At 43.9% G+C, this 20,641-nt stretch overlaps 1 protein-coding gene across 1 annotated transcript in view; it reads left to right on the top strand.

The window, feature by feature from the left end:
• TFCP2 (transcription factor CP2) overlaps nucleotides 1-9,665 on the top strand; it is an 87,514-nt gene extending 77,849 nt beyond the window's left edge. The window contains exon 15 of the mRNA XM_075591618.1: nucleotides 8,785-9,665. Within this exon, the coding sequence (XP_075447733.1) occupies nucleotides 8,785-8,819 (35 nt within the window). The 3' untranslated portion in view covers nucleotides 8,820-9,665. The remainder of the gene's footprint in view (nucleotides 1-8,784) is intronic.
• Nucleotides 9,666-20,641: the final 10,976 nt, after the last annotated feature.

The following is a 20,641-nucleotide window of genomic DNA, read 5'->3' as shown; positions in this document are numbered from 1 at the left end:
CTATTCATATGCTTCTTAAGCAAGTGTGTCTTAAGGTGGGTCTTAAAGGTGGATAGAGAGGGTGCTAGTCAGGTACTGAGGGGAAGGGCATTCCAGAGGTGTGGGGCAGTCAGTGAAAAAGGTTTAAGGCGGGAGAGGGCTTTAGATACAAAGGGGGTAGAAAGAAGACATCCTTGAGAAGAACGCAAGAGTCTGGATGGTGCATAATGAGAAATAAGAGCTGAGATGTAAGGAGGGGCAGAAGAGTGTAAAGCTTTAAAAGTGAGGAGAAGAATGGAGTGTGAGATGCGGGATTTGATCGGAAGCCAGGAGAGGGATTTCATGAGGGGAGATGCTGAGCCTGATTAAGTATATTTACTATACGAAACGCGTCGCGAGTGAACTGTGCAACTAGCTTCCCTATGCCATCTTTGGGGGCCAGTTTACACCGTTGTGTACCCTTCCGGTCACGTTTTTCCATCGTAACCGGCATTCACAGACTCCTACAGCGGGCTTTCCTTCCACACATGCACATTAGCTTTGGATACCACGCCACTACCTGCATACATGCGGAGGCGATTCCTGCAGCAAGTGCTATAGAGTGAGTCCCAGGGCGCGGGATCTCCACATAAACGGAACTGAAATTATCCCCCTGTCTGACTGATGATGATGCCGATCTGTTGAACATTTCGTTGACCTGGATACTCATTTATTCTTACTTACATGTAAGTTATTTTATTGCCTTATTGTTTAATAGATCTAGGAAAGAGTAGAGTGATTCTGGCAGCAGCGTTTAGGATAGATTGTAGGGGAGACAGGTGAGAGGCAGGAAGGCCGGACAGCAGGAGGTTACAGTAATCAAGACGGGAGAGAATGAGGGTCTGAGTCAGAATTTTAGCAGTCGAGCAACAGAGGAAAGGGCGTATCTTTGTTATATTGCGGAGGAAAGAGCGACAGGTTTTAGATATGTTTTGAATGTGAGGGGCGAATGTGAGAGAGTAGAGTGTGACCCCTAGGCAGCGTGCTTGGGCTACTGGGTGAATGATCGTAGTTCCAACAGTAATGTGGAAGGAGGTAGTAGGGCCAGGTTTGGGAGGAAGTATGAGGAGCTCTGTTTTAGCCATGTTGAGTTTAAGGCAGCGGAGGGCCATCCAGGATGATATAGCAGAGAGACATTCAGAAACTTTGGTTTGTACAGCAGGTGTAAGGTCGGGTGTTGAAAAGTACATTTGTGTGTCGTCAGCATATAGAGGTGATATTTAAACCCAAAAGATGTTATTAGGTCATCTAGAGTGTGTACAGAGAAAAGAGAAGAGGTCCCAGGACAGAGCCCTGGGGTACCCCCACAGAGAGATCAATAGAGGAGGAGGAGGTGTTAGCAGAAGAGACACTGAAAGTACGATGGGAAAGGTTGGATGAGATCCAGGAAGAAGAGGGTGGTCCACGGTGTCAAATGCTGCAGAGAGGTCGAGTAATATGAGCAGTGTGTAATGACCTCTGTCTTTGGCAGCATGGAGGTCGTCAGTTATTTTAGTGAGGGCTGTTTCCGTGGAGTGAGCAGTGCGAAGCCAGATTGTAGAGGGTCTAGGAGAGAATAGGTGTTGAGAAAATGGAGCAAGCGAGAGAATACAAGACGTTCAAGGAGTTTAAAGGCAGGAGGGAGACAGGTGGATAGTTAGAAAGACAGGTAGAGTCAAGCTTACTGTTTTTGAGTAATGGTATGACTGTTGCATGTTTGAAGGAGGATGGAAAGGTTCCAGAGCAGAGGGAGGAGTTAAAAATGTGTGTGAGCGTAGGGATTATAGTAGGACCAAGAGGTTCTAGGAGATGGGAGGGAATGGGGTCAAGAGAGCAAGTGGTAGAGTGAGAACAGGCGATCAACAGCGACACATCCTCCTCTGAGACAGTGGAAAAAGAGTCAAGGAAGGCAGGAGGAGAGTTAGGAAGAGGTGTAGGATGGGAGGAAGAAACAGAGGGGATGTTCTGACGTATGGATTCCACCTTTTCCTTAAAATAGTCAGCAAAGTCCTGAGCGGAGATGGAGGAAAGAGAGGCAGCTGAGGTTGGCTTGAGTAGAGTATCAAAGACAGAGAACAGTCGGCGTGGATTAGACTTGTGCATGTTGATTAGTGAAGAAAAGTAGGCTTGGTTAGCTTGCGAGAGGGCAGAGTTGAAACAGGATAGCATACATTTGTAGTGAAGGAAGTCTGTGAGAGTATGAGATTTCCTCCAGAGGCGTTCAGAGGAACGAGTGGAGGAACGCAGCATGCGCGTGTGGGAATTTAGCCAGGGTCTAGGGTTAAAAAGGAGAGTGCGGCAGAGAGAAAGCGGGACATGTAGATCAAGAGAGGAGGACAAGGAAGAGTTGTAGTTCCTGACCAGATTTTCAGGGTCTGTAGCAGAGCTGAGAGAGGAGAGAGAGGGAGGAGCGTAAAGTGGACTCAGTCAGGTAAGTGAATAGAGCGCAGGTTTCTGCAGAACCGGGGGTTAGATGGAGGTGGAGAAGGGGAGAAACGAGATAGAGAGAATGAGATGAGGTGATGGTCAGAGAGAGGAAAAGGGGAAATGGAGAAATCAGAGAGAGAGAAGATTTTAGTGAAAACCAGGTCTAAGTAGTGGCCATCCTTGTGGGTGCTGGCTGCAGTCCACTGTTGAATGCCAAAAGAAGAGGTTAGAGAGAGAAAGCGGGAAGCCCAAGGGAGAGAGGAGTCATCAATGTGGCAATTGAAGTCCCCAAGGAGAAGAACAGGGAGTCTGAGGAGAGAAAGAGAGCCAGGATTCAAAGTGAGAGAGAAAGGTAGAAGGGGGATGAGTAGAGGTAGGTGGGCGATAGATGACCGCCACATGGACAGAGAGAGGAGAGAAGATCTGGACAGTGTGAGCCTCAAAGGAGGGAAAGGCAAGAGAGGGGGGAATAGGAAGGGTTCAGTAACGGCAGAGAGAGGAGAGCAAGAGCTCCACGCCTCCACCCCTGCCATCAGTGCGCGGAGTGTGGGAGAAGGAAAGGCCACCATAAGAGAGGGCAGCTTCCAGAGCAGTCAGACTCAGTGAGCCAGGTCTCAGTTATAGCAAATAGGAGCAGAGAGTGAGCGAGAAAAAAGTCATGCACAGAGAGGAACTTGTTAGAAAGGGAGCGAGCATTCCAAAGGGCACAGGAGAAAGTGAGGGAGGAGGGAGGGTGGCAGGGGATGGGTTTGAGGTTGGAGGGATTGACACCAGAGGGGAGTAGAGTTTGCAATTGGCGAGGACGAGCACATGTAGGAATAAGGCAGGGACAAGGATTGGGAGAGATACCCCCAGAAGCAAGGAGGAGAAACATGGATAGAAATAGAATGTGTGAGGATGATTTGTAGGGGTGTGTTTTAGTGCAGGGGATATAGCTGTGTGGTGTCAGAGGACACAGGTAAGAAAGGAGTTCATGTGAACAGAGAAGTGTTGAAGGAAGGAGATGGAGATATATGAATAGAGTTAGAGACATACTGAGGCTGGTAAAAAGAAGTGCATAACTTGAGAAGTTAAGTCACAGCAAATATAAATGGTAAAGTCAGCATCACAGCAGTAATGATGCAGTCTGGTATAGATGATATCCTCCTTTCCAGCGTAGTTCAAATGCAGGAATCAGGGCCAGATGGGGTGTCCACTTCCTCACTTCTTTTGTCCTTCATTTTAACCTTCAGTTGTTCAGTAGTCCTGCCACTTATAATGGGCCACTTGGAGATGGGATGCAGGCAGCATTAGGCTTTTCTGACTGGGTTTATATGGGCCTAAAAAGTCACCTGACAGTTTGGTTGTGTCTGCTTAATTAGCACATCTGAGGCACATTCAAACAGATGGTTTTCTACACAGGGTGTTCCCTGCCTAGGTGTCAACGCTTAATTTGATATGGGGTAGAAAGAAAACAGCATTCAAATATGTTTTTTACCTAGCATTATATCACTTGCATATACTATAATATACACAGCAAAGGTTTCAATGAGAGGATTTAGAGATGGATTTTACCTAGCATTGTATCACTTGGTGTTTCATGGCCCCGCCCCACACCCCTTTTGGCCATGCCCCCCCCCCCCCCCGTGCCTGAAAACTCTGCCTACAGATCGCGGTCTAGTGCCTGGCACGTCACATGACCCAGCGGCATCATGACGGGAGGTGGGCGGGAGGTGGGCGGGAGGTGGGCGGTTTGACAGGGAGGGGGGGCGTGGCTTGAGCGGAGGGACCCGCTACTCTCCCCCCCCTCCCTCCACGGACTCGGGCTGGAGCTGGAAAGTAAGTTTAAACACACACACGCAGGCACTCATTCATACACACACACACACGCACACGCGCACACATACACAGGCAGGCACTCACGCACTCATACACACACACGCGCGCACACACAGGCAGGCACTCATACACACACACACACACAGACAGAGGCAGGCACTCACGCACTCGGGCACACACATACACACACAGATAGGCATGCACGCACTCACACACACACACAGAGAAAGGCACTCACCTGCTGTCCCTCCACACTCCTCCCCGCTCCCCGAAGCCTCTCCTCCTCCCGAAGCCTCTCCTCCTCCCGAAGCCTCCCCTCCCCATTGGCTCACAGCCACACACGTCACGCGTCAAAGCTAGAAAACACCATTCTCTGGTGTCTCCAGCGGCTGACGCGCTACAGCGTGTAATCAGCTGTGCAGCCAGTGGGGACCGGGACCGGCTCGCGAGGATTCCCCTGCTGGTGGGGAACTCGCGACCCGCCGCCCGCGCCAACGAGCGCAGCGGGACCGAGGCCTTATAGTGAACATGTAATTCCAAACATTTCCCCCGATTATCCCACATGCCAGAACATAACCTCCTGTTTTAGCATTCATTTCCTATAAAGAATGACGCCATCCTGGACCTTTTTATTGATGCCTTTGTATGTAAACATTTACAGTTGTGTGAAAAAGAAAGTACACCCTCTTTGAATTCTATGGTTTTTTATATCGGGACATAATAACAATCATCTGTGCCTTAGCAGGTCTTAAAATTAGGTAAATACAACCTCAGATGAACAACAACACATGACATATTACACCGTGTCATGATTTATTTAACAAAAATAAAGCCAAAATGGAGAAGCCATGTGTGAAAAACTAAGTACACCTTATAGAGTTCCAGCACTCACTGACTCAGAGAAAATACGATAATATGGATGATGCCAAAAAAGATACGTGATTTAATATAAGCACAAGATAACATTTGGAGTGATGCGGCGCAAATGCACAAACACATATGATACAAATGTGGTGATTGGGGTGAACAATACAGGGATAGGGAGTGAAACACTAGGTAAGGAGAGTGGGGACAGCACAAACAAGGGGGAGGGTAATCAGTGGGGCAACATTTCAGGGGTATACCCCTTCCTCAGGTCTAAGACCATAACGTACTTCCCTTAACCCTGACACCCCAACAACCAGAGCAACACAATGCAAATGGAAAGCTCAAACAGGCAAGCAAAGTACAGTACTGAGTACACCAGAGAAAATGCAATAAGCAGGGTGAATCAAACCATCTGGTTAAATGTCCACAAGTCTCTTTCTCTCTCCCTCTCCTTTCACTGGCGCGCTGTTCATCTGAGGTTGTATTTACCTAATTTTAAGACCTGCTAAGGAACAGATGATTGTTATTATATCCTGATATGTAAAACCATGGAATTCAAAGAGGGTGTACTTACTTTTTCACACAACTGTATATCCTACACCTCTCCCCTTCTTTCAAGGTACACATGCTAAGGTCCCTTCAGACTTTCCTTTTTATGATGTAGACCGGTCATTATTTTGGTTGCTCTTTTTGCACTCCTATATCTTTTTGATTTTGTTTTGGGAAATGTGGCCTCTAAAACAGATCGCAATAGAGTCCTACCAATTGTCTGTACAGTGGTGTTACCAACTTACCCTTCCTGCAGCAAATACCTTTCCTATGTGACCCAGTATCTTGATGGCTTTCCCCATTGCTTCAGCAAATAAAAATGTCACTAGTGAGCACATTCACATGTCTGACAGGTCTGCCATGCTGCCTTTCCCCATTAATTCTTAGCATACAGTGCTTTCACTGCAGCAAGGGATTCTGGGAAATGACATGGACATTACCATGAGTTTCTATGTAGAGTTCTCTGGGAAGTTGCTAAATATGTTCCAATGAAGACATCTAGTGGCTAGCCAGGGAACAGCATTAAAAAGTTATAAATAAAAATTCCCTCAGTGCTTATAATTGCCTTCAATGTGTATGTCCCATAATTGGTAGTTAATACCAAATCCTTACTTTATGGCAGGCACCCCCCCAATTTATGAATTGGGTTGCACTCACAACAGCATGGACTGCAGGCTTGGGTGTGCTGAACAGGTCTAAATCCTATCAAGCAACCTAGCAAATAATACAAGTTTTATAGGTTCTCATGAGCCCTTGCATTTGCTACAGAGTGCTCCTAACACTAGCAGAACTGCTGCTGGGTGCGACCAATACATTTGACCTTCATTGATTAATTTGACAAAATGTAATGACTCGCAGTGTTTAAACCAACAGCCAGGGTTTGTTTGTTTCATATGTCATTTAATGGTTATTCATCAAAGCATTAGGATTTTCCCACAAGAATTTGCATTTGTGTGTACACACCTCATCTCCACTCTCCCATCCCCTCACACGCTCCCTTCCCCTCCTCACATGCTTTCTCCCCCTCCTCACACCACACCTGCCCACCCCCATAAACACACACACGCTCTGCTCACCACCTGCTCTAGGATAGTTGAACAAATGCGAGTGTTGACCATACTTAAAATTACATTCTTACACGGACCTAGTCTCCCAAGGTATTAAAACATCAATGATAATTGTACTATTTTTGTGTGTGCTTGTCCTATACACAGGAACCCCAATCCTGTGTACAAAATGAGGTTTTGTTGCAATGACGTTGATGAGGCCATCACTGTAACTCATTGTTGTGAAGGGTTTTTTTTTGTGCAGCTTTTACAGATTTTTCCTCAGCCTATGCTCAGTCGGCTGTGAACTACAGCAAACAGCCAGTGTTTAGAAGTCTGTATGTCTAAAGCCGAGCTCATACTGTATGTGATGGCGCTTGCGCGCACTGCAGGATCCCTTGAGGCCGCTGCTAGTGCACACACGACGGAGCGACCGCGCTTTGAAAAGATACATTTGTCTTTTCAAGCGCCGGCCACGTCACGTGAACAGCTCAGCCAATCAAGGTGAACCAGCTCTGTGACGCCATAGCCACACCCCTGCCACGCCCCCCCCCCCCCCCATCACCTCCTACACTATGCGCACAGATAGCTTGTGCTACTGCAGCAAGAGCTCTCACTCTCACAAGCAAGCGAAGTGTATGAGCTCGACCTTAGAATAACAATTTAAAGCAGCAGTCCAAGCTGACATTTTTTTTGTTTATTTTATTTTTCCCTTTTAATATGTGCATCAATACAATCAACACAATGACAAGTAATTAATTGGCAACGTTGCCAATCAATCCGGTCTCGTGTGATCGATCGGTGAAGATTCGGCTCGGGGGTTCACGAAATGGCTGTCAGAAGTGCCAAGCAATAGCTTTTTAAAAAAGGGAACCTTTCCTTACCATTATTTTTCTCTCTCCGAGTCCCTTCAGTGCAGCAGAAGAGGACCAAAGATGCAAAGTTCTGTGGGGAGATCATGTGACCAGGCTGTCACTAGATACAATTGGTGCACTGCTAGAGAGAGGACAGGGCTCAAAAAGGGATGTGCCAGAGCCTGTTTGAGAAGAGATGTGACTGTAAATAGTTGCTGTAGAAACAAAAAAATGCTTGTTACATTATAATACATTATAATACATAAAAAATGTCATGTAGAGTTGTTTTTAAAAAAAACTGCTACAAGTATCTTCTCATAGTACAGAACTGATTTATTAAATAAAAAAATACACATAGGATATTGCTTGGTCTCTAGCTATAATTATTCAAATAAAAGTATAACTAAATACAGATCCACTAATGATCCAGGTGCTTTAAGCCTGGGATTCAGGCCAGGCCTCACTTTGGGAAAAATAACCAAATGATCACCTGAGACAAGTTGCATTATTATGTTACATCGACATTTCCATTGCAACTGAGGGAAACCCGTGGGGTGAGCAGTGATGCTAAAAGAAAAGGGAGTGTCATGTATTACCTACCACTCAAGCCATTACAAATATACAGCTTTGCACTTTTATTCTATTGTTTTAATACAACTATTGAGGCTCTACTAAGAAGAGAAAAATAAATAATCTGCTCTTACTTTTCTACAGTGCTATACAAAGTGGCATAAAGAGACAATAAGGAATTTGTCATCTTTGTTTTTTTTGGGACCAGTATTAATTGTAGGTGGCTTCTAATGTAAAAAAAAACAAAAAACCTGTTGGTGTCATTGGTGGTAGAACTTGACGCACAACCTTCTTATTCCACGCACCTTTATTTTATTTTTTTAGCACTATAATAACTTTCTTTCTATGCCACAATAGCAAGTGTTGTGTGTATTAGCAAATGTGTGTGCTCACTATACTGTGTCCCCAGGACATACATGAAAACGGGAGGTAACTCTCAATGTATTACTTCCTGGTAAATCATTTTAGAAATAAATAAACTATACTGATTTATCGGTGTCCTTCAAATGGGTATATATTTTTTGATGATCGTCTAGATCACAAGTGCCTTGCAAGTGAAATAGTGACTGAAGTTGATGTTTGGAAGATTTTGTACATCCGTGCATATGGTGCTGGTCTGCATCTTTAAATTTGTTTTTATTATTTTTGTCTTTCAGCTGAAACTGACAGCTACCACATCATCCTAAAATAAGGTGCCACGCAGAATAAACTGGACCCTCCTTACTGAAGATACAGGATCTGTCTCTCAAATAGAGCTTATAATGGGCTCACTATGCACTATGGACAAGACCCTACAGCAAAAGAACAGTGTGTTGCCAGCTGATGTTTTGGCACACCGTGTGTGATCCTCATCTATCCTTTATTTCCCACCATCCTTTGTGAACCTCCAAAGAAAGGCTGACCTTTCTTGTACAGATCGAGCTCTGGCATCCTACTGCACGTTTGGTAGCCCCTCCACTGGGAAAGTGTCCTGCAGTGCAGGTTCCTCCAACCCTAAAGGGGCTTACAAGAGAGACAAGTTAGTCATCGAAGTAACATGGCAGTCATTTGTTGTGAATGGTATAAAGACCAGTTTGTCTGCACAAGGAAGAGCAGCATGCAATAGGATCACAATAGAGAGAAAAACAAGAGGTGAACTTGGTCAATGTAAAACCTGGGCAGAGCAGTATGTTGCCTTGGCACGCACATTCACGGGCAGAGAGAAAGTTGATGCTGCCATCTTCAGACACTATCGGTTCATACCCTTTTTATACTTTTGTTCATTAGCTGCTGGAAGAAGTGAATGCGAAGTTCTGAACCCTGCAGCATATATTGGTGTATTTTCTTGATCAGCCTTTCTAACTTCACGGTTGGAAAGATGTAAGCGGCTTAGTATTTGTTTTTAAATTTTATGTAGCACGTCTTTTTTGTATGATGCTTTTTCTAACACCACCCCCTACCGTTGCTGTTCCTCTCCGTCAGATTTTTACTTGCCTTTATACATGTTTCATTTTTTTTTTTATGGATACAATTATGCAGGTTTTTTTTTTGTTTTTTTTTAAATAATTTTTCCATGGCTGCTGGGCAGGTAGTGCTTCCATTACTGCCTTATGTGACTTGTTAGCAAGGCTTTTCAGCACTGCGAATTCTTGAAGTCAATAAAAGCAATGTGTAATGTGACCTGGTGATCTGGTAGAATCAACAATCAAGTTTTCCTGATCTAAATCGGCTAATCCAATGCAGACTTTCTTCTTGGCTTTACCTTATCCTCTCTTATGCCTGGTACTGTAACACCTCCTCCTTAGTTCCTTTCTGTAAGAACTACCTCCTCTGTTATGTCCTACGTTTGCTCACAGGCCAATTGTTTTCAGAGCGATATAAAATAAAAGTATACACTCCCCCCCAAAAAGTCATAATCCAAACCTGGGCTGCCACATCCAGGGTTCCTGGCAGGAAGACCCAGCATTCTAAGAGGCATGACGTTCTAACCCTATTAAATTACTATGAATCAGAATCTTACATGAACAAGACAATGTTGGGCGTTCATGAAACCTTGTAAATAGCCGTTTTGACAGCTGATTAGGGTAATATATGTTCAATGTACTTGGCACTGGTTTGAGCCAGTCGGTGCTTGCGTGTGTTATAAAGAGCTGCCATTGTGTACTAAGCCAGATTACAAGAGCCGGATGTAATCTGCGCCCATATGTGATCCAGGAAAATAAAATGGCCATGAAAACAGACTTGAAATTTGGTGCAATAGCACGTGTAAATGTGGGCCAAGCCAAACGTACCATTTCTAAGATTTTAAACCACAAAATATTGTATTTTAGTTTTATAACTAATTTTGGTTTAACAACCCAATTTCCAAATGTTCCTCATCTACTTCTAAGATGGTTCAATTCGGTTTTATTTCGTCCTTAGTGTAGTGGAAGCATATTGTATCCAATCAAAAGCTGGGTTCATTGTTAAGACGCTGGTTTTAACACCAATATCTTATCCTATTATGAATGGCACTTCCACTTTGTATGGTGCTACAAAGTACTTGATGGGCGACATGGTAAAAACGCTGCGACACTCCTTGAACTTGTAGTTCTTAACTGCACTGAACGAAAGACTGCCTTACTAAAGCCTGGAGTATGGTATTGCTGCAAGACTTGTCTGTGCCCGATTCTCCTGCCAAAGCAGTACAAAGCACCTAAACATACCTACAATGATGTATTGCAAAGCTTCAAGATAGAAGGCAATTCAGAGTTTGACTATTGGAAGGTATAAGTGCCCAAGTGTATTGCAATCGCAATGAATCCCTTCATAATGTTTTGTCTTTGTTTTCCCTTTTCCAAAGCAGGTTACTGTTAATTTACCATGATGGTTGGAGAAATAAAGCCATGGAAAATTAGAAAGTGGGTCTCCTTTTTACAGTCCATAATTAGGTTAAAGATCTGCATACATATAGTTAGACAATTGCAAGCTAAAACGCAAAGCTAATGAATTTCTGCAAAACGGCAGATAAGTAAAAGCATTTGTATGTTTAATTTTATTTACATAGTGCCACAGTTTATTCGGTGCTTTACACAATTTACAATAAAAGGTAAATAAAGTACAAACAACGGCGATACGTGTGACAGATAAATGACAGCTGAAGGCAAAGGAAGGAAGGCCCTGCCCTGAAGAGCTTATAATTTAAGTGGTATGGTTGGAGGCTTACAGTCACAGTATGTGTAAAAGTGCTGCTGGGGTCAGCTGTAGAGGCATAAATAATTTCATGAGCTGCTTCTTTTTAAGTGGTGAATTTTCAGCTGGGGTTTGAATGTGGAAAGTGAAGGTGCTTGACGAATATTGAGTGGAAGAGCTTTCCATAGGTAGGGAGAGATTCATGACTGTATAGCTACATGCGGCTTTCACAGGTTGCCGCCTGCCAGCTGCAGCTTCTCTCAATATGTGCTATGGGGGGAGGCCGGCCGGCATCTCCACAGCTGCCTCCTGCACTGTCCCACGCCGGGTCTCTGATGCCGACGCGCAACTTCTGGCGCGTGATGATGTCACAGCGGCGTGGGACAAAGAGGCATGCTAGCAGCTGGGGAGATGCCAGGCGGCAAATAGAGGCCTAGGCAGCGCCAACCGGGCCCCCCTGCAGCACACGGTGAAAGAGGGAGAGGCAGCAGCTGGAGGGCGGCAACCCCCCAGCAGCGCACACAGCCACCGGCAGCACCAGCCCCCCAGCCACCGGCAGCATATTGAGGGAAAGAAGCCACCACCTAGGACAGTGAGTGTAGGGGAGAGCCAGGCCCAAAGCGCGCCTGTGTGCGTAATAAAGAATATCACTTGTGAGCACATTCACATGTCTTAGACAGGTCTGCAACCCTGCCTTTCACCATTATCACCTAGCATACAGTGCTTCCACCGCAGCAAGGGATTCTGGGAAATTACATGCAAATGAGCACACAGTGCCACCTTTTGCCCACCTTAGCGGGGACTAAGCCTAAGCAGTGTGTGTGTGTGTATAAGTTCTTCAGTATTGGGCGATACCTTTTTTATTTGGGGTGTTCGGCGGCTCATGGGGAGGGCGTGCCCGGCAGCTCACGGGGGGAGAAGGGGGGCGGGGGGACGTGCTCACTGGGTGGGAGGGCGTGCTGTGCGTCTCACGGGGGCGGGAGGGCATGCTCGGCGGCTCACGGGAGGGCGTTTGGGGCTCGCTCGGCTGTGTGTGTGTGTGTGTGTGTGTGTGTGTGTGTGTGTGTGTGTGTGTGTGTGTGTGTGTCCTGACTCCTGCTGTTGGAAGCTGGCAAAATTCAGTGGCAGTGAATGTTGCTGATAGTCTCTTCTGCCAGCAGTGATGTCACTTCCGTCCCCACCGACTTCCATTCACATCAACTCCATTCACTGCCTCTGAATGTTGCTCATGTGGTAGGTGCCGCTAAAGAAGTTTCACTTCAAAAACCAAGATAAAGGGACTTATTGTGAGATTCATTTTATTCCCCCACATACTTGAATCAGAATTAGGTAAAGGAAAAAATAAGTTTGTCGTATGTTAATACTTATACAGTATATTAGTGTGTACAGTATATGTATGTGTTTGTGGGGGTGCAGGAAGTGAAAAGGAGCGCACGATCCAACAGGAGCAAAGAGAGGACCCAATTCCAAAAAAAATATATAAACTTTATTGTGTCATAGACCTAAAATCCAACGCGTTTCGAACGCTGGTGCGATGATAAAGAACGCACCAGCGTTGGATTTTAGGTCTATGACACAAAGTTTATATATTTTTTTGGAATTGGGTCCTCTCTTTGCTCCTGTTGGATCGTGCGCTCCTTTCCACTTCCTGCATCTACTACCACTGGAAGCTGCACATCCTGCCAGCCCGAAACCAAGGAATTGTGAGTACTTTATTGCTACAGGGTTGCTTCCAATGAGACTGATCGTGGGGGGGTCATTCCTGCCCATTACCTGTCTTCAGGAGGCTTATTACCCAATATTGCTAGCTACTATTTTTACTCGTTACTATTGTTTCTGGATTATCCTTGGACATTGGCTTTGGCTATCATTGGTTATTATACCTAGCATTTGAGCGCTTCTCCATCTCTATCTACGTGTTTGTGGGGGTGTAATATTCATGCATGTGTTGCGGCTCTTGGAATATTTTGGACAAAGACGTTTTTTATAAAATGGCTCTTCTTCCTTGAAAGGCTGCAGACCCCTGGTATAGGTAAAAGGAGCAAAGATGAGACAACCGTGGGTTGAGAGTTAAGAGGCGAGTATGGGTAGCATGGCTACCCAGCAGCAGGCAGGCTGTGACTCCTCCCCCTCCCTCCTCGAGCCGAGTTGACAGACTGAATTGAGAGAAGGGAGAGAGTGTAAAGTAAGTGTCTGCAGTGTGTATAGCTGCAGTTTGTGTGCGTGCGTGTGTGCGTGTGTGTGTGTGTGTGTGTGTGTGTAGCTGCAGTTTGTATGTGTGTGTATGTAGCTGCAGAGTGTGCTGTGTGTATGTGTACACAGCGGCAGTGTGTGGATATAGATAGGTGCAATGTAAGTGTATATAGAGGTGGTTTAATGTATACCATTTTATTTTAATAAAAAAATCTATAACTATACAAAAGTGTCTTATTTATAAAATAAGCCTACATTTAGCCTATAATAGTAATAATACCCTCAGAACAGGGAATTATTGGCCAGTAATGCCCTGTTCTTCGGGGATTATTACTTAAATAAAGAAAGAAGAGCAAGAGATTATTAGAGCAGCTGCATTTTTAAAGGATTGTAATGTAGAGAAGTGTGAGGCTAGATAAAAGAATGTTGCAGTAATCAATATGGGAGACAACGGGCATGCATTGGTGTTTTTAGTGGAACATAGGAAGTGGCGTATCTTAATGTTTCAAAGGGAGGGATGGCAGGCTTTATTAACTGTTTAGATGGGGAGGAAGTAAAGGAGTTGAATTTAACCCCTACACGACATACGTGCAAGAATGTCTACATAAGTGTTATAGGGCTGGAATAGAGATGGGAACACTGGGCCAGGTTTGGGAGGGAATATGAGTTCTATCTTGGCCATCTTAAACTTGAGGTTACTAAGGCTGAGATTGCTGACAGTCTCACTGTAATTTTTTACTGGACTGCAGGTGTAAATGTAATTTTGTCATTAGCATAGATGGAAAAGGAGTGAGTAAGGTCACCCAGCGAGAGTGTGTATTGAGAGTAGTGGACACTTAGTTTCCAAGAGGTAGAGGAGTTGGCAAAAGAGACACTGAAGGAGCATTGAGGTAAGAGGAGAACCAGAAGGGGCCATTCCACGGGTGCCAAGAGTGAAGAATGTGTAGAAAAGTGGTCAATAGTATTGAAATCTGTGGTCAAGAAGCCTCAAAATGGACTAATTTAATTGATATTTGACAATATGGCCATTAGCTACCTTGGTGAGTGTGGTCTGTGTATGCTGTGCGGAAGCTGGATTGTAGAGTCGAGTAGGTTTTGGGTGTTTAGAAAGTGAATTATACAAACAACAACAAAAAAACTTCCAGAAGTTGAGGGAGACGGGACAATGGAAAGGGAGGGGTAGGGTCAAGGTTTTATTCTTGAGAATAGGATGAACAATAGCGTACTTAAAGAGCTGGAAAAGAACCAGAACCTTGCTCCATTTTCTCAACACCTATTCTCTCCCAGACTCTCTACAATGTGGCATCCACACGGCTCACTCCACTGAAACAGTCCCCATTAAAATAACTAATGACCTCCATGCTGCCAAAGACCGAGGTCATTAACTCTGCTCACATTGTAGTACCGCTCCTAATCCGTCACATGTTCCTCTGTTCCAAGTCACCAGAATGTTGCCATCGTCCCCCGCCGCAGCTACAGATAAGTATCTTCTGCTGCTCTGCTTTTGCCGTTCTCCAAGAGGCGGACCGAGGGAGCAGAGCAGGACAGAAATACCCGGCACCGGGTTCCGGGTAGTTTAAAAATGGCCGGGTACCTGGTACATCACTAGTTAACACCTTTTATAACCGCAGTAATACTTCCTTTCTGTCCTCTAGAATCCACTGGGGTCAAATGCACAGCAAAAAACAAAGCTCCTGTCTAGGGATGGGTGGAACTGCCAAAATCCGTCCTGTGCAATTCCATTGGATACTAAAAAAAAAAAAAAAGACATTCATTCAATTTAACCATTGAAAACAATCCGTATGGGTATGAGAAACACCTTTCATGTTTGACAAGTGTCGCCAGTTGTATATAGATATCTCCTCAAACCTCCCTCCAAATAAATTAGGGGGACACGCCTGCCCTGAAAGCGGAGCACACCTGAGGTACCCTGGGAGATATTGATGTAAGACCCGGGTCCACAAAAGGATGCTAAGTTTTTAGCACGCCTCTATTCCCATTCATATGAATATGCTTAGCACCTTCTTGTGGATCTGTGCCCAAGATACTTATGAGGAGTTTCTATTGCTTTTACTGTCTAAATGTTAGCATCTTTATCATCCTGAATCTCAAAAAAGCAGCTTAACAGAGCGGGTCCTTTTTTTTTCCCTCCAGTATAACTGGCTTCCTTAGAAAGATCTAATCACTCTTATAGAAACTTCATATAGAAAATAGAAGCGCTAAATAAACTTAATATATTTCACAGTGAGTCATGCAATTAAAAAAAAAAAAAAAGGTGACGAGGAAATTACACTAGTAATATTTACACACATGTAATTTGTATCCAAATGCTGCCCAATGTATTTCTCTGGTTCTTTCACTAGTTAATAAACACTGTGAAAATGGCTCTCTCCAGGTGCAACTGGAAATTGATGCAGTGAAGAGAACAAAAAAAAACAGTATGGTGTAGTGTCTCCACAGTAAATAAAATGATATTTATCACTTGTCTTATTTCTCTGCAGTGGTATATTAGATAAAAGGGGGGGGGGAGAAAAAATGGTGCAGTATGTCTTCATTTTTAGCTCTGAGTTCTGTTGCTTTTCTGCTTTGAAAAGTATGCTGTGATATGCTCCCTTTGATGGGATGTATCTATTCCTCAAGGGTTACAGCGAGAACTAGTAAGTGTGTATGTATAATGTAAAACTATGCATAAGACAGGGATAGGGGACACTCTTTCTCCCCTGTGTATTGCAGGGACGCTTCGGCATCTGCTTTCTCCCTTTCATGTGGTGATTTTTCCCTTTTTTCTTCTCTCTCTCCCCCCACACCCCCTGTTCTATGTGACATAGATTTCCTGTTGTATCTGGAGAGCCATTTTGCTGTGTATTTGTTTGTAACTTTATTTAAAGGGTGCTAGTAGCCATATCTGTCCCAAAGAGACCAAGATACTTTGCAGGTCATAACTTTTTTTATTGGACCAACAGATCCATGCTTATGCACAACAAACCTTGTATGATTGGTATGTTGGTCCATTAAAAGGTATCACAGTCGACACAGTATCTAGTTAGACCTTGTGAAAAATAAATATGTATCACTGTCTGTACACTAGATTCAAGCATATAATCTACTAATCTATGAAACACACAATGCTTATCGCTCTCCTAATTATTCTAATTAAAATATTCTTCTCTCATGGTGCATAGGGTAGAGTTAGCATGGACACAAAAATCCAAGTGGGTAGAGACTCTCAATTGGACAAGAAACCCAAGATTGCACTCTATGAGAATAAAACACTTAGTGGGAGTGAACAATATATCCCAGGCTAATAGCCAAAAGTGCTATACGACGCAAAACAAAAAAGAATTTATTAAGTACATGAGGGAACAATATCAGGGAGTGTGGGGTATGAATAAGGGTGTGTTTAAAAATACGGTAGATGGTGACCAGAATAGAGAGTGTTCTCTCTCACTCATCAGGTATAGTTCACATATAGGGGAGGCCACTGCTAAAGCTTATAGGGCAAATCCCTGCAGCGAATACCTGGTAGTGGGCAATGAGGTATAGTGAGCCAAAGTCCTGACAGGGTATATGGTAGAAAATTCTACCAGCAGAAGGGGATACTAAACACAAAGTAACACTTAAAGTGTAAAGGAATGTATCCCTGGTTCATCTGAATCACTTGAAAACATGTAGCATATGCAAAATGGTGTAACATATATCAATGGGTAAGTGTATCCAAACACTAAAGTAAAACAGAGGATTGGTATTTCAACATATATATATATATATATACATGTATACCCATAATCCCCTGAATAAAGTTGTCTCCCATACATCAGACTGCATACAAAAGTAATTTCAAACTGTGTATATACAAATCATGTCAGGCTATGGCATAAGGAAAGAAGAAAGGGTAAGTAGAGATCAATTTCAAATACTACCCGATCAGCCGAGTTGGTGCAGGTTTACACGATACACCAGAGCTCCTGGCATTGCTGGTCACTGCTACCGACGTCAGAGGAGTGACGTCATTAAAAACCGACGGGCCGTTTTGCGTAGGAAGATACGCTTCCTCAGGGCAGGAGTGGTAGAAAGACCACTTCACTGAATCCTTATATACCCATTTTCTTAATGAGAAGCAGGCAAGTCCCTGATAATTAACGCCTTGTGAGCTCCCTATTAAGGGAGTCTCTAATCAACACAATCCTCACTAGGAGGTAACAGTTCAATTTAGTGTTTTGCTGCACTAATTAGAGAATTGCAGGTAGCTGACAGTTCAAGCAAAATAGATATGTGGAAAAAACATTTAACAGCACACCCCAAGATAACACTATCATTAGTATATCTAGTATAAATGCTAGATGACCTCGGTATAGGGATACGATGTCACACTTTAGTTATCAGTAGTATCTATTTTGCTTGAATTCTCCTACAATTCTCTAATTAGTGCAGCAAAACACTAAATTGAACTGTTACCTCCTAGTGAGGATCATGTTGATTAGAGACTCCCTTAATAGGGAGCTCACACGGAGTTAATTATCAGGGACTTGCCTGCTTCTCATTAAGAAAATGTGTATATAAGGATTCAGTGAAGTGGTCTTTCTACCACTCCTGCCCTGAGGAAGCGTATCTTCCTACACAAAACGGCCCATCGGTTTTTAATGACGTCACTCCTCTGACGTCGGTAGCAGTGACCAGCAATGCCAGGAGCTCTGGTGTATCGTGTAAACCAGCACCAACTCGGCTGATCGGGTAGTATTTGAAATTGATCTCTACTTACCCTTTCTTCTTTCCTTATGCCATAGCCTGACATGATTTGTACATACACAGTTTGAAATTACTTTTGTATGCAGTCTGATGTATGGGAGACAACTTTATTCAGGGGATTATGGGTATACATGTATATATATATATATATATATATATATGTTGAAATACCAATCCTCTGTTTTACTTTAGTGTTTGGATACACTTACCCATTGATATATGTTACACCATTTTGCATATGCTACATGTTTTCAAGCGATTCAGATGAACCAGGGATACATTCCTTTACACTTTAAGTGTTACTTTGTGTTTAGTATCCCCTTCTGCTGGTAGAATTTTCTACCATATACCCTGTCAGGACTTTGGCTCTCTATACCTCATTGCCCACTACCAGGTATTCGCTGCAGGGATTTGCCCTATAAGCTTTAGCAGTGGCCTCCCCTATATGTGAACTATACCTGATGAGTGAGAGAGAACACTCTCTATTCTGGTCACCATCTACCGTATTTTTAAACACACCCTTATTCATACCCCACACTGCCTGATATTGTTCCCTCATGTACTTAATAAATTCTTTTTTGTTTTGCGTCGTATAGCACTTTGGCTATTAGCCTGGGATATATTGTTCACTCCCACTAAGTGTTTTATTCTCATAGAGTGCAATCTTGGGTTTCTTGTCCAATTGAGAGTCTCTACCCACTTGGATTTTTGTGTCTATAATCTACTAATCCATTTCTAGGAAAGATAGGTTAAAGAGAGGAGGAGGGGAGGGGGGGGTGGATGTTACTTTATAATGAAGACACCTTACAATTGACACTGTTAAGCCCATCCACTTTTAAAATCCTAGTTGGCAAAATCGGCCTCCTCTTTTCTAAGTCTGTCTTCATTGCTGGCATCTCCTGCCCCCCATAAAGCCCCACTACAAACCCTGACTAACATTACTCAGTTTCTTGGCTCAATTTCCTCTCTCAACAGGAAGTGTGAGCTGTTAGTTCTTGGGGATTTCAACTACAAATGGCTTGACCCTAAAAACAATAAAATCCAGACACAACTCAAGTCACTAAACCTAACCCAACTAACTTCCCAACCCACATGCACAAACCTAAAATCTCACAGCCACTCCTTGCTAGACTGGATTATTTTCTCTAGTCCCAACAGAATCCAATCCTCTGGCATATTACCTGATATTTGCGCTCCCCATGCAATAGTGTACTGTGTAAGGAAAATCAGACCACCCCAATCAAGCCCTAAAGTTCTCCTCACTAGAACATTTAGAAACTTTAACCCACATCAGTTTCTGGCAGACATTACTATCTGCCCTTGGTACAGGATCGACTTAATACCTGACCCCGATTCTGCACTGGACTATTGCTAATAAGAGTTCTTAAAACTCTGTGATACCCATGCTCCACTATGCAGGATAAGAACGGGGGCCCACCTTCCGTGTGTTTCAATCGACCTAGTGCTCTAACACCTTAGGGTTGTCTTGTGGAAAAGCTACAAAGTAACTGGAACTACTAAGGATCTTAATCATTACAGATGCCTGCGGAATACATGTACAAGGCCAACAAGACATGCAAAAGCACAATATTACTCTGACAATCTTCACCAGAATATATCAAACCCAGCTAACTTCTGGAAGGTCATCAACAATATATTCCAGCCTTCTAGCCATCAAACAACCATCTAATATCATTAAGGATGATATTTCTCTTACAAATCCCACTGACATTGCAAACGCATTCAATGAATACTTTGTGGGGTGCGCTACTTCCCTATAAGCAAAACCTGTCCCGAATTATAAGCATGAAGCTCAATCTCGGAGAGTCCATATAGCCCCACCCTCTCCTAACACTGACCACAATTTTCAATTTGTCCCAGTATCTGGAGAGATCACACAAGTGCTCCTCAAACTAAGCAGCCAATCTAAGTTCCTACGACTTGGTGCCCCAGCCATTGCCAAACCGCTTGCTTCCCTAATCAAATCTATTTTGTCTACAGGCCATATCCCCAAGACCTAGAAATACATGTGCTTCTATGCACATGTATGCAGATGACACAATCTTAGGCTGTGGCCATCGTGTGCGCGCTAGTAGGCACACGCGCTTGTCTCCTCGGCAATCCGTGGACTCTGTTAACTCACCCGACGGGGAGGCATTGCCATGACGTCTCACAGAGCTGGTTTGCCCTCATTGGTGGAAACGCTAAAGTGACACGGCCGTTGCACGAAAAATAAAAACATTTTGTCTGCTAAAAATCCAGCCGCGCGCGTCACATAGCGCACGGCATGGCAAGACTGGTCCACTTTGAAATAGAAGATACCTGCTGCACTCCATACATGAAAATCAAGAATATAAATACCGGTGCTCCTGTGCTCAGGGATGGTGTCAATATGAAATAGACCTGCGACGTGGCAAAACTTAC

The sequence above is a fragment of the Ascaphus truei genome, chromosome 3, assembly GCF_040206685.1.
Source record: "Ascaphus truei isolate aAscTru1 chromosome 3, aAscTru1.hap1, whole genome shotgun sequence".
Lineage (NCBI taxonomy): Eukaryota > Metazoa > Chordata > Amphibia > Anura > Ascaphidae > Ascaphus > Ascaphus truei.
This window is presented reverse-complemented; position numbering and strand designations above follow the sequence as displayed.